At 37.9% G+C, this 17,216-nt stretch overlaps 2 protein-coding genes across 5 annotated transcripts in view; one reads left to right on the top strand and one right to left on the bottom strand.

Annotated features, from left to right (window-relative positions):
- Positions 1 to 13,615, bottom strand: part of NVL (nuclear VCP like) — an 80,311-nt gene extending 66,696 nt beyond the window's left edge. The window contains exons 1-9 of one of the 3 annotated variants that reach the window (XM_015234836.3): positions 13,440 to 13,615; positions 9,953 to 10,026; positions 7,991 to 8,043; positions 7,806 to 7,905; positions 4,445 to 4,502; positions 3,463 to 3,735; positions 1,038 to 1,167; positions 758 to 834; positions 98 to 232 (exon numbers count right to left, since the gene is read on the bottom strand). In XM_015234836.3, the coding sequence (XP_015090322.1) occupies positions 98 to 232; positions 758 to 834; positions 1,038 to 1,167; positions 3,463 to 3,735; positions 4,445 to 4,502; positions 7,806 to 7,905; positions 7,991 to 8,043; positions 9,953 to 10,026; positions 13,440 to 13,496 (957 nt within the window). In that variant the 5' untranslated portion in view covers positions 13,497 to 13,615. The remainder of the gene's footprint in view (positions 1 to 97; positions 233 to 757; positions 835 to 1,037; positions 1,168 to 3,462; positions 3,736 to 4,444; positions 4,503 to 7,805; positions 7,906 to 7,990; positions 8,044 to 9,952; positions 10,027 to 13,439) is intronic. The other 2 variants (XM_072948674.1, XM_031690097.2) reach the window with 2 other exon arrangements.
- Positions 13,616 to 13,661: 46 nt separating this feature from the next.
- The window catches only part of CNIH4 (cornichon family member 4), a 31,753-nt gene continuing 28,198 nt past the window's right edge, over positions 13,662 to 17,216 (top strand). The window contains exons 1-2 of one of the 2 annotated variants that reach the window (XM_072948675.1): positions 13,662 to 13,860; positions 16,896 to 17,011. In XM_072948675.1, the coding sequence (XP_072804776.1) occupies positions 13,742 to 13,860; positions 16,896 to 17,011 (235 nt within the window). In that variant the 5' untranslated portion in view covers positions 13,662 to 13,741. The other variant, XM_072948676.1, reaches the window with a different exon arrangement.

Raw genomic sequence — 17,216 nt, 5'->3', positions numbered from 1 at the left:
AGGGATCAATCCTCCTGAGAATATGCCAAGTCTGGTTCAAGCTGACCAGAGAGAAAAAACAAAAATAACAAAAGAAACAAGTGTCAGCAAGTCTCACCCCAGCAATCGCATGTGCAAGTAATGTCTTCCCACAGCCTGGTGGTCCATGAAGGAGAACTCCGCGAGGGGGTATGACGCCCAGGTGGTGGTACACCTCTGGGTGACGCATGTGTATGAGCATCTTGCAGACCTCCTGGCAGGGAATAAATAGGAAAGATGTCCTACACAGTCTCAAAGAGAATTAATGTGGAATGAAATGTCCTATTCTTTGGAGCAGCAAAATATAATAGAGTATTGGCTTTTACACTTCCACCCGACCCAGCTCTGATATCTGAACCTCTCTGAGCTTCCATTTCCTAAGCTGTGATAATAGCAACCTTGCAGATATAATGAGAAGTAACTAGCATGGTAACTGGAACAGAGTAAACACACAAAAGAACAAATGGTAACTGTTATTATTATAACTGTGAAAGTAATATTCCTTATAAAGCATCTATCTTATGCACATTATAATTTAAAAGGTGAAAAAGATGAAAGTATTATGGTTCTTTTATTCCTCAACACTCTGAAAGGGAACAGTCAGGCTTGCCCTTCTCACCTTCTGGGCCTCCTTTTCTACACTCAGTTCCTAACAGACACAAAGCGGAAGGCTTTGCTTGCCTATCTGATTGGCAATATACCCCTCCCTCTGAGTGAGAAATTCTGAATTTGAACTAACTTTTAATGTTGCATCATTGCCTCCGACATCTTCAAACTTCACGTTGGAGATTTGCAGGTCTAGGCCCCTGGCTTTGGCTGGTAAACAAAAAAGGAGGAGGTGATAAGATTAGTGATTCAGTAGTAACCCAGAACTATACCGAATAATCTTTAAGTAAACAAAGCTCCATTAGATACTAAAACATTTTCTCGTGTATGTCACTGCACATAGAAGGTCCCCTAACTGAAACAGTTTGTATTCAGAGCAAACACAGTCGCCACCCACGAGACTCACATCTCACCTTTTTTTTCCAGGATAGCTTCTATTTCTCCATCTACCTCCTGAAGATCTTCTTTCTTCCTTTTGCTTCCTTTGCTATTTCGCCTGCCTTTTCTTTTTTTATTACTCTCCAGAAGAGAATCTTTTGAGTCCTGGAAAGAAATTTAAATATGCCATGCTTGAAATTATAATGCCAATAATTTTTTAAAAAGATGGGCATTGTTTTAAAAAAATCCATTCCTGCCCTAGCATTTTCACCCCTGTTAGCTATTCCCAACCTCTTTGCTTAAGAATGTTCTCTGCTTGGGGATGTCATGCACAGCTGATACCCTAACATTTGAAAACCTCCTCCCATCTTCTAGTTATAACTAATCACTTCTTCACACTCCCAGAACAAAGAACTTGCAACTTTATTACAGCATATCATAACCTGCCTTGTATTCACATGCCTGTGTCTCTCTCATTGAATTGTGGGCTTTTGGAGTTAAGACACTAAAGTTCATCTTTTATTTCTCACTGACTCTTTTACATAGTTGGTGTTTATCTGCTGTCTGACCAATCACTAAATTAAATATGACAGAGTTGCTCTGACTGCCATAAAAAAGTATTAAGCCAACGTAAGAGTCAAGCTCTTTCCCTGACCTTGCCAACCACAATAATGTTCTTTAAAGACAAAATAATTAAATAGACTTGGAAAAGGTCCATTAATAATTCAAAAGGGGAGGAAAGGGATTTTGCCAAATCAAAGAGCTTGATGCCTGAAAAACACTTAGAGCACTGCTGTCCAAAAGAAAAATACCATCCACATATGTAATTTTAAATATTCTAGTAGCCACATTCAAAAAAGGAAAAAAGAAACAAGGTGAAAAAATTTAAAAGTCTATTTTATTTAACCAAATATACTTAAAACATTACCATTCCAACAAAGTCAGTATAAAAAATTACTAATGAGATGTTTTGTATTGGTTTTGTAGTAAGTCATCAAAGTCCAATGTGTAGTTGATGCTTATAGTACATCTCAATTCAGACGATAAAGTTTCAAAACTTGAGTCGTATTTAGATTTCCTAAAATTAACAGCTGAAAAAGCAGATTCTCATACCCAATTTGTTTCAAACATACTTAGAAGTTTTCTAATAACTTAACTGTGTTCAACTCCTCATTTGCATTAGCCTTATCTCAAGTGCTCAACAGCCACATGTAGCTAACACTTCCCACACTGGACAGTGAGCCCTGGGACACATTCACTCTATTGGGAGACAGATTACCTTAAACTCCTTCTCTGTCAGGTGCTAAAAGAATTAGGTAAGAATGATGTCTGCTGTGTTTAGTTTGTGATAATTCAAGGTTTACTTTATGTATGATATATTTCAATCTAAAAAGGTTTAAAAAAAGTTGTCTACTTATTCTATACATTTTCATAGTGTACCCATTTATGTTGGATTGGACCCCTCAAGGCATCATCTTAAACTGAAAATAAAGCACACTGCTGTTTCAGCAGCTGTCCTCCCTTCTTCCTATGTCCACCACTTTCTGTAATACACACCCAAAGTAGTTATTCTTTAACTCTCACTAGTAAACGCATCTCAGGAAGTTTATCAGGCACTATTTCAACAAAATGACTACTATATGTTAGACATTATTTTAGCCAGGAACACATTATGAAACAAAGTCCCTCCTCCCCTGGAGATGCCATTCTAATGAAAACAAACCAACTAAACAATTATACAGGGTCATTTTAAGTACTAAAAAAAAAGTGATTATTAAGTACTTTAAAAAAAAAAAAGCAAGAAGGGTTAGGAAATAGTATCCAATGTGTTAGCTTACATGTCAGGGAAAGCCTCTCTGAGAAGATTACATGGGAAGAGAGGTGTGAAGAGCTGATGGAGTGAGCCACAGGAATCTGGGGAAAGGTGTCCCAAACAGAAAGTACAAGGGTACATGTCCCAAGTGAGAGGGTGCTTGGTATGTTTTAGAAACAGGAAGCAGCCCAGCTGTGGCTGAAGCAATCTAGGAAGTTAGGGAGGAGGGGAGCAGGAGACAAGACTAAAGAAGATGCCAAATCATATGGGGCTTTACTGGCAACTGCAAGATCTCTGATTTTAGACTGAATGAAGTCATTGCGGGGGGGGGGGGGTTAATAAAAGAATGACAATGATTTGACTTAGCTTGTAAAAAAAGGTATCTGAGTGAAGAATAAACTAGGGGGAAAAGAATGGAAGCAGACTCCAGCTGGAAGGTTATTTCAGTAGTTAAGGCCAGAAAGAACAGAAGCTTGGACTAGGATGAAAATCATGGTGGTAGTGGGAGGTGATCAAATTCTATACGTATTTCCAAGTTCCTGTGTCTTTTACAAAACACAGGAATGTGCTTGTTGAATTCAACGATTCAGCGGAAAGGTTGTAATGTGCTCTGACCACGTGGGGCTAAAACTTCATTATAAAAATACCTCTATTTCAGATATTGGCTTCTTATGATTACTTTTCTCATCTGATAGGTCCGAGAAAAAACTGTCTTTCTTTCCACCTGGGGTTTTGTCAATAAACCATCCTCCTTCAGAACTTCTGGCAGAGGTCTTCAAAGGAATGGAGCCTGTTTTGGAAGTTATCCGTTCTGTTGAAACGGCGGTTTCTCTTTGCTCCATCTCAGGAGTACTTGAAACAGAATCAGGATTTCCTTTACGATATAAGGAGAGCAGGGAGCTGTTCATATGATTTGCTGACTGGCAAAAACATGAGTTTAGCATAAATTACTCAATAGGTACTCATGAAAGTTTGATTACCTATATTAAGAAGCTTTCTCCATTTCCCTTTCAACACCTCCTCTCAAAACATTTACAGTCAGAAAATATAGATGTTCAACACAGGATGATATGCAAACCTTTACTATTAAATAGAATGCACCCCCTCCAGTCCAGGTTAATGTACAAATTTATAACTAGCAATTAAAAACCAAATAAGAGTGGTTGTTTTTAAAAAAATATAATAGAAGCAAGCATGAAAATGAGCTGGTAGTCAATGAGTCACTACTACCCCATCGATTCAAACTGGATTAAATCTAACAGTATCATCATGACTTTGTTAATAAATTCATACTGCTCTTTAATCCAAGTCTATTTATTGGCAATGCCAGCTCTTCTGCAGAAAATGTGTACTTTTCTCCATTTTTATTATTAATCCCCCTTTCTGTTCTTGTCTGTCCTTATTTCTGGCCATTCTCTTCCCCTCTCTTTCCCTGTATAATAGGCTATACACACCAATACTGGAAAGATGGCTAATTCAAGAGTTCATCAATGCTGTACCCAGGAAATATTCAATTATCTACTGATGAAGATGTCAAAAGTCTCTTATTCTATTCCTTACTGATCTTTTCTATGGAGGGTTCTTAGTGATTTTTAAAAAATCAGCTTGTCCATTAAACATCTGGCTTACCTGTGGATCTGGGTATTCTTCTGCATTTGAATCATCATCAGAATAGCTTTCAGTATACCTTAGTAAAAGTAAGAAAAGAAATATTTTAAAGATTTCTCCCACATCCTAAAAAATTACTACTCAAAACGAGAAAATATACTGAGACAAAATATTATGGTGGTTAAGAGCCCAGGGTTTGGAATCAGAGAAATGTGGATTCAAAATCCAGCTTAACCAGTTACCAGTTTCTACTTAACCTCAGCTTCCTTCCCTATAAAATGTAGATAATAAATAATGTCCATCTCATTGGTTTATCTGAGGATTGAAAGAAAGCTTGCAAAGTCCTCAGCACATAGCAAGTGCTTAAGAACTTGTGGTTACCTTTATCCTAGCAAAGTGACATACAAATTTCCATCAGATTCACGGGTCTCATTTAGGAACGTGAGATGCCAGTAGAAGAAGTATTCCCACAAGCCATAATTAAGCAGTTTGACTAACAAATTCAACATGGCCAAGCCATGTGACCAAATGTAACTTTTCTAAGACCATTCATGAGAAATGAAGGTACAAAGAATTTTTCATTTAATCTGGCCAAAACCAAGTATTAAATCCTAATAACTACAAATTGAGAATGCAGCCTCAGTTCATTATTACTGAGAGTTGGTATCTGATAGCTTCAAGTAATTAGAGGACTACACTACTATTTAATACAGCTTTTTTAGAAAATAAATAAGGACTTTTCCTAAGTAAAAAAAATGCTATGCCCCACCTTTATAATTAAGACATGAATTCTTTTGTCATTATTCATTAAATTCAGTTAATATAATTTGGGGCTTTTCTAATCAATGTAACAAGGGTGGATTATTCAAACATTTGGAAAAAAATTATTTTGCCCTACAATCTATGCCCTACAAATAAAATTAATTATAAGTTAACAAAATTAATTTTAAAGAGTTAAATGAAATAGCATTAAAGTATAAGAAAAAAGTACAGGTAATTATTCTATATACTCTTGTCATAGAGATCTTTTCTAAACATATCAGCATAAACCATAAAGGAAAAACTGAAAGATTTGACTAGGTAAAGATGCAAAACTTCTCTAATCAAAACACACTATAAACAAAAATAAAAATCAAATGGCAAACTGTGACAAGCATCTGTAATACATACAAAAAGAGGTGCTATTTTATACAAAGAGCTCTGACAACTAACAAGGAAAATTCAAGTAGCTCTCAAGTGAAAGACAAAACCCGTACACAAGCAATTCACAAAGGAAACATGAAACAATAAAAAAAATTTAACCTCACTAGTTATCAAAAAATCACAAATAAAAATTATATGATCAATTTTTGTCTATAAAACTAGCAGAGATTAAAAAATAGTACAACTACGATTGCAAAGCTAAAGAGAAATGTGGTCTTTATACAAAGATGTTGGAAATATAAACTGAGGCAACTTTTTTTGGATGGCAACTCCAAATGTACCAGGAATCTCAAAAATATAAATCTTTTTGACCCTAGAAATACTACCTCAGGAATTAACATAAAAAAGAGACATGTGTACAAAGATATATGCACTAAAGGATTATTTATTACATGTACAACAGTGCAAAACTAGAAACAACTAAATGTTCACAAATGCAAAACCTGTTGTGAAAATTATAGTAAACCCAAATGCAAAAGCAGCAGCTATAAAGAATTAAAAGGAGCTATCACCACAGATCCTACAGTTATAAAAAGGAAACAAGACAATATTTTGAAAACTTTATGCCAACAAATGCCACAGCTTAGGTGAAATGAACAAATTTCTTTAAAAGTACAACCTACCAACTCTGATAAAAGAAAAAAATAAATAGGAAGAGTCCTAAATTTTGCAAAATTAAATGTTATCAAACTCCCTTCCATAGAAAGACTCTAGGTCTGGGTGAATTTAGGATGAATTCTAACAAACACTCAAGAACGAAATAATAGTAATATTACACAAACTTTTTCATTAACTAGAGACCCAAAAAAACCCATTTTCCAATGGATATTATGAGGACAGTATAACCCTAATACCAAAATCTGACAAAGATATTGCAAAAAAAGAAAGGAAAAGAATTCAGACCAATATGAATACAGATGCAAACTAGGAATACTAGGAAACTTCCTCAGTCTGCTAAAGGGCATCTATTAAAAAACCTATAGCTAACATCACATTTATAATGAAAAACTCTAAAATTAAAGACTGACCATATCAAGTGTTGGTAATATGTGGAACTAGTGAAACTCTCAAATACTGCTGATGTAAAGGTAAAATGGAAACACACTTTAGAAATAGTCTGGCAGTTTCTTATAATGTTAAATACACAGTACCATATGACTCAGCTATTCCACTCCCAGGTATTTACCAAAGAAAATGAAAACATTCTCCACATAAACTCCTTCACAGAAGTGATGACAGCAGCTTTATCTTTAATAACCAAAAAGTGGAAACAATGAACTGTCTAATAATAGATAAATGGATAAAAAATCACGGCATGTACATACACACAGAGCAGTAAAAAGCAATGGAACAATGACACGCATAATGTTGATAAATATCAAAATCATTATCCTGAGTGAAAGAATCCAGATTTTTAAGAGTACATACTCACTTATTTCATTTATATAAAATTCTAGAAAATGCAAATATATAGTGACAGAAAGCAAATCAATGGCTGTCTCAGAACAGGATGGAAGGAGAAATAAATTGCAAATGGGCACAAGAAAACTTGTGGGGTTGATGGAAATGTTCAGTGTCTTGCTTTCAGTGATGATTTAATGAGCATATACACGTCAAAACTCAACAAATAGTACATTTAAAAAATGTACAGCTTATTGTATGTCAATTACACTGCAACACAGTTATAAAAAACTTAATATTACTTCCTAAACACAAAATTAATTGGCACTTCTTACGTACTTGCCATTGTATTAGGGCAGACAAAAACAAAGATAATGAGACAGTTCTGTTGGTAATGCAAACACGTAAACAAATAATCTCCAAGCCATATGACAGAAGCATTGTAATAAATATCTTCAACTAGGAGTTAAGGAAACACTGAGAAAGGAGTCCAAAAAGGCTTGAAAAGGCAGTAACATAGCCTTTCGAGGCTAAGCTTATAAAGGAAATAAACACTCCAGCTACAGAAAACTACCCCTACAAAGGCACAAAGAAAGAATCTAATCTCTTTGGGGAACAGTGAGCATTCAGTACGTCTGAAATAAAAGACTGGAGAGGTTAGGAAAGTGTAACGCAGGGCCTCATTGGCAATGAAGAGCGACTAGAAGTTTTACAAGCAGCAATGAAATATGATCAGGTTCATGTTTTAGGGAAAAACCCTCCATTCTGTAATCCTTACTCATTATCCTCTTCATTGTGTCTTGCTCTTTTGGCCAGGTGTTCATCTTCTAATTCTGCTAGGTCCTGAAGTCCTTTTTCACTACTAATTATGCTAAATACTGAAACAAAAAGGAAAAGCCATGAGCTAAGGCAATTCTTTCTATGGTTTTATTAATAATTCAGGTCTACCACTAAAAGACTCACCTTTTTCTACCTGAATCCTAAAAGCATTTCTTTTTCTTCGACCATAGTCTATACTGGAAAATATAACAAGAAGTTTAGTATAGTGGTCCTCATCAGTATTTTTCCATTAAGCTCAATCTAAATTGATCACATAAATTTGCAAGAATATACGATTATGCCATTGTATTCATACTGACAATAACCTATTTCCAAACAACTTCTGACTTTGTATTTTTACTACTGTAATTTTTCTTGATTAAAAATGAGGTTATAGCAGCAGCAACATTGCCAGCTTATACTGAAGAAGACAGAGAAGGGATGAAATGAAGGAAGGCCGTTGGACTTTTTGGATTCTACAAGACAGGCCAAAACAGCAATGCAGCTGCGAATACGTTATCCTTCAAGAAAAGGGAAGAAGGACTCCAAAGGAGGCTCCAAAGTTGGCAGGGCTACCACTGACACCACACACCCAGAGGCACAGGCCCAAGGAAAGGCACTGTCTCCTCCTCAGTTCCAGGCAGGGCAGTCACCCCAGTGAGCCCGCGGGGGAGAGCATCTGGCAGAGCGCTGAGCTAAAGAGGGGCTCGCCCTGCTAGGTTTCGTACTCGCTTGAGATTATGACCCAATTTCTCCCTCTTGGAATGAGAATGTCTATCCTATGCCTGTCCCACTATTGTATTTCAGAAACAGATACCTTGTCTGATGTCACAAGTTCACAGCTTGAGACAAATTCTGCCTCAGGAGAAAACATACCTCCAGTCACACCCATGCCTGAGTTAGATGATATTCAGATAAGATTTTGGATTTAGAGTTGATGTCAATAGGTTAAGACCTTTGGAGTCTCTGGTATGGAGTGAATGTATTTGTAAACAATAAAGACATGAATTTTGGGGGGCAAGAAGCCCAATGTTATAGGCTGAATTGTATCCCCCCAAAATTCACATTTAAGTCCTAATCCTCAGTACCTCAGGATGTGACTGTATTTGGAGATAGGGTCTGTAAAGGTGTAACTAAGGTAAAATGAGGTCATCATCTGTATAGGCCCTAATCCAGGATGACTGATGTCTTTACAAGAAGAGATTAGGATACAGAGACACACAGAGGAAAGACCATGTGAAGACATAAGGAGAAGACAGCTATCTGCAAGTCAGGGAAAGATCTCAAAAGAAACCAGTCCTGACAATGCCCTGACCTTGGACTTGAAGCCTCCACAACTTTAAAAAATTAAATTTCTGTTGTTTAACCCACCTAGTCTCTTTTTAATGGCAGCCTTAACAAACTAACATACAGACTAAAGAGAGGAAGAAAATAGACACTGAAATATACAAAGCAGAGATAATTAAGGAGGTAAAATATCAGAAGAGGCAGGATAAGAGGCACAAGAGAAGGATTTAATCTTCAGTGGAAAGACCAAACAAGTGATACATTTTTATAGTCAAGAAGTTGAGGGAGATCATGCCTGATAATTTTAATTTTGGGGGTGGGGTGGGCGGGGGTAATTAGGTTTTTACTTATTTTAATGGAGGTACTGGGGACTGAACTCAGGGCCTTCTGCGTGCTAGGCATGTACTCTATCACTAAGCTATGCCCTTCCTCCACTAATTTTTTAATGAAGCAAGAAAAGAAGTAATACTCCTGAACAGGCAATAAGGTACTGAAACATAAGGAGTCATTCCCCTTAGTAACAAGGACAGCATACTGTATATAACAGGTGCTTGACAAATGTTTGTGTTAATAAATTGAATTATAAACTTACGGACTGGTAAACTAATGCCGGCTATTAACATCAATTGGAAATGTAAGCAGAACAAAAACTTCAAAAATGGTAGGAAAGAAGAGGGAGGGTATATAGCTCAGTGGTAGAGCACATGCTCAGCATGCACAAGGTTCTGGGTTCAAACCCCAGTACCTCCATTAAAAATTTTTTTTCTTTTTTTCAATGGTAAGAAAGAAAAGCAAGATCTGGAGGCAAAATTTCTTTACCTGTACATTCTTTGTAAATCAGATGCTAAAACTCCAGTGTCCACATATTTGCCACATCTGTTACTGGTGAGGTACTAAAACAGAAAACACAATAAATATGAAATAATATTTCAAACTTGGTGATTTTAATCAACAAATAATAGACTGAGCTTTTCAAACATGTTATACTTTAATGTAAACTCTTCATCAATAAAGCATACCAGAAATATACATAAAAATCACTGATTAAGTCAAATCAAAGAATTTAACTGTTATTAATCACCATGACAACACAAGAACAGTAACTAGAATAGCTATAAGGTAGTAGGTGAGGACTTAACTATATCCTAGGTTCCCAAAATATCAGAATAAAGATGAAACTCACAAGGACTCCAAGGGATATTTTAAAGTTGAGGCAACACAGTAATACTGACATCTGTCCAACATGACAGGAACTACTCTTAATCCCTGAACAACACAGGTTTGAACTGACCAGTCCATTTATACATAGATTTTTTTTTCAAGAAATATCTATTAGAGTACTACATGATCCCGGGTTGGTTGAATCTGCCGATGAGGAACCACAGATATGAAAAGCCAACTGTAAGGTTATACACAGATTTGAGCAGAGGTCAGCATCCCTAACCCCCACGTTGTTCAAGGGTCAACTGCACTAACCTGAAACAATACATGGTTTCAATATTAAATCACCTTTTGATGATGTTCTGTCTTTGCAAAACTGGGTTTTCAGCATTCGCAGTAAGAAAAATGCAGAACAGGAAATGAGAGCTGCAGTGTTAATCTCATCACAAGGTGTGAGAAGCTGTGCAGTGCCCAACAGGCACATAAATCCCACTACTAAGTAACTGTGGTTATTTAAGAAATAAATACAAATGTATTAACTTTCTTTCAATTTCTATATATTATTTTTTTTCAAAGAGCTACTAAGTTATTTGGACTAAATAGTTATTAAGTTGCTTGAGCCTAACTACTTAATAAACAGACCTATTAGGTATTATTTTTGGCCTAGGAGCACCATGAAAAATCTACTGAGAAACCAAGAGCCTGGTAAACCTGTTCTAGGGGGCCTTTTACACACTGTCTCTTTTAGTACTCACAATCCTATGATGTTCATGTTAGTCTCTCCCATTTTACATGAGGGCTTAGAAGGTTAATTACTTGCCTTTCAGCACATAAGTTACAGGGTCAGATTTCAAATCTGGAATGAAACAACTTCTAAGTTTCAATACTTGCTAGTTATCTAGTTTAGGTTCCCCACTTTACACAGCAATTTCTTCTCAAGGATCCCTAACACTGGTAACAGTGTCTGCATAAATGCCTCCAATGACAAGAGACTAGGTGTCCAAAGCTGGACTATTCTAGTTAGTCTTCCCCTTCTTTGGACTCCTATAGCATGCTGTCATTTACTAGTTAATTCTGAATTATATATACATATATTTATCTTATACCCACTGCAAACTAAAAAGCAACAGAACTAAAACCACTTTAATCTACTAAGTTTGGGAGTAATCTGTCATGCAGCAATAGATAACTAATATGCTAAAAGGAGGCAAATGTACTACTTGTAGAAAGATGTCTAAAATATACTGCTAGTGAAACAAGCAAGCAGCAGAATAGATGCAGATGAGCCCATGTTTGTGATTTATAATGAAATTAATATATCTACTAAGTGCATGTATGCATACAAAATTTTAAGAAAAATACAACAGAAACTCTCTAGGTTACCTATGGAGAAGTGGAGTGGAGATGAAAGGAATTTTTTCTTTTCACTTTTATACCGTCTTTTATTTTAAACCATAAGAACCCATTAGTTTAATAATGAACCAAAGTAAAAGCAATAGAGGAAAACTGCTAACGTCAAATGCTGAAGAGCAGTCAAGTGTGGCGAGGACCGGGAAGAGACCACTGGCTTCAGCCATTAGGCGTTGCTGCTCAGAAACCTGAATAAAGTGAAGAAGCAAATTGCACAAACATTCAAAGCAACAGTAATTGAGAGTGAGTGAACTGCAAGAGCAAAAGTCCTACGCTCGGCATGCTGGGAAGTTCCATGTGGAAAGGACAGTGTAATCAAGGCAGAGAGCAAAAGGGGAAAAAAAGCAATGGACAAAAAGGTAGACAAGGGCCAAAATAAGGAGGGCTTCTGAGGATGGGTTTTACTCCAAATGTCTGAGTCCTCCAAAAGGTTTTCAGCAGGGCCCTGGCAAACTCCAATTTTCCCTTTAAAAGGATCTCCCTAGCTGCTCTGCGGAGAAAAGCCTTTAAGTAAAACTAGAATCAGAGAGATGAGTTAGAAGGCTACTGCAATAGCCTAATAGAGAGAGGGGTTTGGACTAGGATGGTTAGAAGAGGAGATGGTAAAAAGTGGTTGGGTTTGAAACATATTTCGAAGGTAAAGCCAAATAGGTTGCTAACTACTTAACTGGTTACAGGAAACAAGTATCAGGATGATTCTTAAGGTTTCTGGTCTTAACAAATGGATGGATGGTGATGTGATTTACTGAATTAGAGAACACGAAGAAAGAACAGGTTTGGAGGAGAGTATCAAAAGTTCCGTATGGATATGTTAAGTTGAAGATAACTATCCGACCCTCAAGAGGTGCTGAATAGGTAGCTGGATATATCAATCCAGAATTCAAGTTTAATCTGCACTGGATTATAATATAAAAATAAATTTAGGAATCATGAATGTATAGATAGTATTTAAAGGTTTTAGACTGGACCACCTAAAAGTGTAGACAGGTAAGAGAGGAGTAAGAGGATAAAGAAAGAGAAGGTAAGAGCTCAGGGTCTCAGAGCACTTCCAACATTTAAAGATGGTAGGAAGGGATGGTAGGAAGGGAAAAAAGGAGATTGTATAGAGGCCGGTAGAAGAAAAACAAAGAGAGTATACACAGCTCTTCAGGTCTCTCTCCCTTTCTTCTAACTAAGATTGCGTGCATTACTGTACCATTCCCAGACATTTACCGCAGAATGCTTTCTATTGATGATTATGAAAATGGAGGAAAAAAATCTATAGGTAAAGTGTCTATTACAAAGTCAGATCTAGAATACTTATTTTTACGGTGTCCCAAGTGACCCCATTTTCTTGGAAATGGACATTAACGTATTTTTTATGGCCCCCAAAGCGGCCCCTTCCACATTTCCTTTCTCTCCCAACTTCAGAAGACAGGAAGATTTAAACTCAAAGGCCATCACCTCTCCCCTTACTGATCTCCGCTGAGGTCGACCAGATCCCAGCAGGCCCGGCTCATCAAGCAGCAGCCTCCCACAGTCCCCGGCCCCTCCTTGAAACCCCGCCCCACAGTATAGAGGGAAGGCCTTGAACCACCCGAGGAGGAGTGGAGGTGTCAAACAGCCCCACGCCCGAACCCAGGCCAGAGTAGGCGGCTAGTCGAGTTCCACCTGGGAGCCGCCCAAGAAAGGGCCTCCGGTGCCCTTGAGCAGCGAACGGAGACCGCTGTGAGGCTCTGCGGAACAGGGTACAGACCTGGATGACACGTTGCTTCAGCTTATTATCCACGAACCTGGCGGGTCTGGGCTTCATCGCGCCTGTCTCCGACGCCGCAGCCTCGGCTTCACTGGAGCCGGGGGCCTCCCTGAGGCTGCCCGCGGCGATCGCCGGGCCAGCCGCCCTCGAAATGCCCCGCAACCGGCCTAGGCCGGGCCGATCCGCTCACGATTTTTGTACCGCGAGTGAGGGGAAAAAAACTGCCAAGAACAAGGAGAAGACCTGGAAACAGTAGGGAGTTTTTAGAAGTATTATTTTACAGGCTTGTCAACAGGCCTTGGATGACAAGGACCCCTTTGAACACGCTCAACTTTATTGTTCCCAATTGGGCGGACACGCGCATGCGGCGGCTGCGGGGAAGTTCCCGCCCTGGCTTGGTCGCTTCGTCTGTTGGTAACAGGTTTCGTTTGTCACTTTCCAGGCGTTCCAGCCACACCTCATTTGCATGCATAGTTAGTTTTGACCAAGAATCTTACAAAATCAAAACAAATAATTAGGACGATTAGATTAGGGTAAAAACACCACCATCCTGCTGTTTGCCTTTCCACCCCATGATTCACTGACGCACCACAAAGGGGCTAGGTGTCAAAAGGAAAGACTGGTTTACCCAGGTAACTAAATCATCTGTTACATTTGGAAATCATTCGATCTTATGCTGTTTTCGACAGGTAATTCATTGAGCAAATCCATTGGCAGACTCCATCTTGGCCTAGAAACTGCCCAGAATTTTATTAAATGTATGTATTTGCCCCCGAGAAATTTATCCTGCAGCTAAGGAGACACAAAGAAAGGGACAATTATCAAAAAATTAACCAGCTTTAGTTTGCTTGTTTGCTAGTTTTAATCGCGTTTTCAGTTTTCTTACTTGAGGTCTTATTTGGCTTATAGTGGAGTCTAAGTCACGTATTGGGCTATGGAGAGGCAAGGCAAGGACATGAAATTAAGAGAAGGCAGAGAGATGTTGACAGTGTGGACAAAATGTTGCCTGCCATTACAGTAAATAAAGGATGTTGTGGTCATAAAGCCATCAGCCATTGCAGCCACCCCGAACCTGAGGGGAATTCAGGATGCAGAAAAACAGGATACTGGCCCTAGATAGTTAAGGTACATATCAAAGGAATAATTTCAAAAAGCCCATACTCTTGCATCTTCCCGTATAGAGAAAAGCACTCAAATCATTAACTTGAGATGTGTGGTTTTTTTTTTGATTAGCAGTAATCTTTTGATATTCAACTACATGGGTTTTGTTTGTTTTCCAGCAAAAACTCCTGTATATCCTTACCCCTCCCTTATCTCTTTGGAAGTTTCTCAGAGTTATCTGAAAGGCTGGTTCTCAGGCTATAGTCCTCAGTAAGTCTGCTGGATAAAATATAATTATCAACTTTTAGGTTATGCATTTTTTTCAGTCAACAGCAGATAATTTAATCTTCTAGTTGGGAATACCACTGACTTATATTCTGTTCAGAGTTCAGAGCCTACCATTGCTCTTTTAAATGGTTCTTATCTGTACACAGGATAAAGTATAGATTCTCACTCTGATATTCAAATATTGATCAATAAGATTCCAACCTCATTTTTTACTTCTTCAGTATATAGGTATTCTGCATTTAGCTAAGTAACATTGCCTGCATTTATTCAGTCAATAAATATTTACTGAGGGGCTACTATGTCACAGGCCCTGGGTACAGCTATGAAGAAACAGAAAAGATTCTTGTTTCTATGGGGCCTATGGAAGATAATGATAATAAACAGACAAACTATACACAAAACTTTGCTTTCACTGACTTTTCCCCTTATCTACAATGTCCATCCTGGCTTGCCTATAAGTTTCAGAATCCTAGCTAACCATCTCCCTTACAGCCTTTCCTGATATCTCTCTTTGTTAAAATCTTCACCCATTGAACCCTCCTTTCATTCATTCGACAAGTGTTCATTGAGTACCTACCAGTATTAGTTTCTGCCCTCCCCTTGAGTCATGTAGGGAAAAGCAAAATAATTCTAGTTGTAACTTTTTATAACATTTTAAATTAGATCAAGTATTTATGCGCTTGATTATATTAAACTTTAGCAAAGATTCCCTACAGCCAATAGCACAAATATATTCAATATGCAATAACTTTTTAAATGTAATATAATTCCGTGCATGCCAAAGTATCACATAAAGTAAGAGACTGAAGGCTCCAGCAGCATTACAACATATACAATAAACAGTGTAGTTTGTTAGTCTATAATTTGTTGTAGAATACTGTTCTACATTTAGGGTTGGGTTCATGGGTGTGTGATCTGTGCAGCTGCAAAGGGCTTTGTGCTCAGAAGGGCTCCACCCTTGGTTTAATGCTTAGCTGTTGCTATCAGGAAATTCTTAATACTTTTTGAACTAGTTGTCCCTTATTTTAATTGTGCACTGGGCTCTCCCAGTTAGGTAACTCATGTGGACCTTAAGTACTCTAGAGTGCAAACTTGTTAAGGACAAGGAGTTTACTGCATCAGCGCACAAGGCAATAGTTGAAAGTGAGTTAATAGTAAGTATCAATAATGGTATGCTAGACCTTTTTTTCATTGGAATTATTTCCAGTAATTGTCACCCTGAAGACAATTTTACTTCAATTCCAGTATTCAGATTTTACAGTACTATACCTCTAAACTAAAAAGATTACTGAATGCATGTCCAGCTCAAGAACTTCCTGCAGTAATTGAAAAGTCCTCCATTCTTTGATGGTGCAACCCCACCTAGTGGTAGTGGCACATTTTACCTTCTGTTCTTCACACCTTTGCCCTTCCAAATTTTGTATCTCAAGCAAACAGCCACTTGTCCAACTGTCCTTTTTAACTAGGGTGACCTATGTCCTAATTTACTCAAGACAGTCCTGATTTTTCCCTCTTGATTCAGCATGATTATTAATAGTATTCCCTTTGTGGAAATAAATGAAAAGCACCCAAATGAGAACAGGCAAAGACTATTCAGAGCTTGCAATAGTAACAAGGGACTTGGCCACCGTCACTTGCATATTGGCAGAGACTCTAAGGCAGGCAAAGGACTGGGAAAGCTTTATAGCTGAAAAAGGGAAGGCTTCAGATATGCCTTGCTTGAAGTCTGTTGGGACAGGGAAGTTCTGGGAGAACTAATTGGAAGCAGTTATGTGACTAGTTAGGAAAGTGTACTTAGCTTTCTCTAGTTCGTCCTAAGTTTGAAGCATGGACAAAAATTAGGGAAGCTGTCAATGGAATCCTGGACATTTGGGGCCAATGTTACAGGGTTTATTGTTTGGCTTCCTGGATTCTTTGCTAGAGATAGTGTTCTGATTTCCTACAAGTCTGACTTGTGGATAGCAGGCTGGCTTCCTGATTTGGTTGCTGCAGATAATAAGCTGGTTTCCTGGGCTTGGTTGCTGCAGCTTCTAAGTTAGAGTTCTGGTTTTTTTTTTTTTTCAACAGGGTCTGGCCATTGTTCATTTGTATATACAGTTTCTCACCTTCATCTCTCATAAGGATTCCAGTTCGGACACTGAATGATATGGTCATCTATGTACAAAAGGAACATGGAAGAAAAGGTGAGTGTGCCTAGCAGAGGTTCCTTACCAAGGTTCAAGATGGAGGTTGCCTGTTTGCTGGGAGCTGGAGACTGAGTCTATGTCTATGTTTTGTGAGGTTAAGAAAAAAAAAATCTTTGATCTGATTTATTTTGTTTTGTAAATAATAATAATTCAGTTTTCTATCAAGTTTTTTCTCCTTTGAGACAATTGCCTTATTCATGTC

The sequence above is a fragment of the Vicugna pacos genome, chromosome 23 (assembly GCF_048564905.1).
Source record: "Vicugna pacos chromosome 23, VicPac4, whole genome shotgun sequence".
Taxonomy (NCBI): Eukaryota; Metazoa; Chordata; class Mammalia; order Artiodactyla; family Camelidae; genus Vicugna; species Vicugna pacos.
Note: the sequence above shows the minus strand (reverse complement) of the source record. Positions and strands in the feature narration are given on the sequence as shown.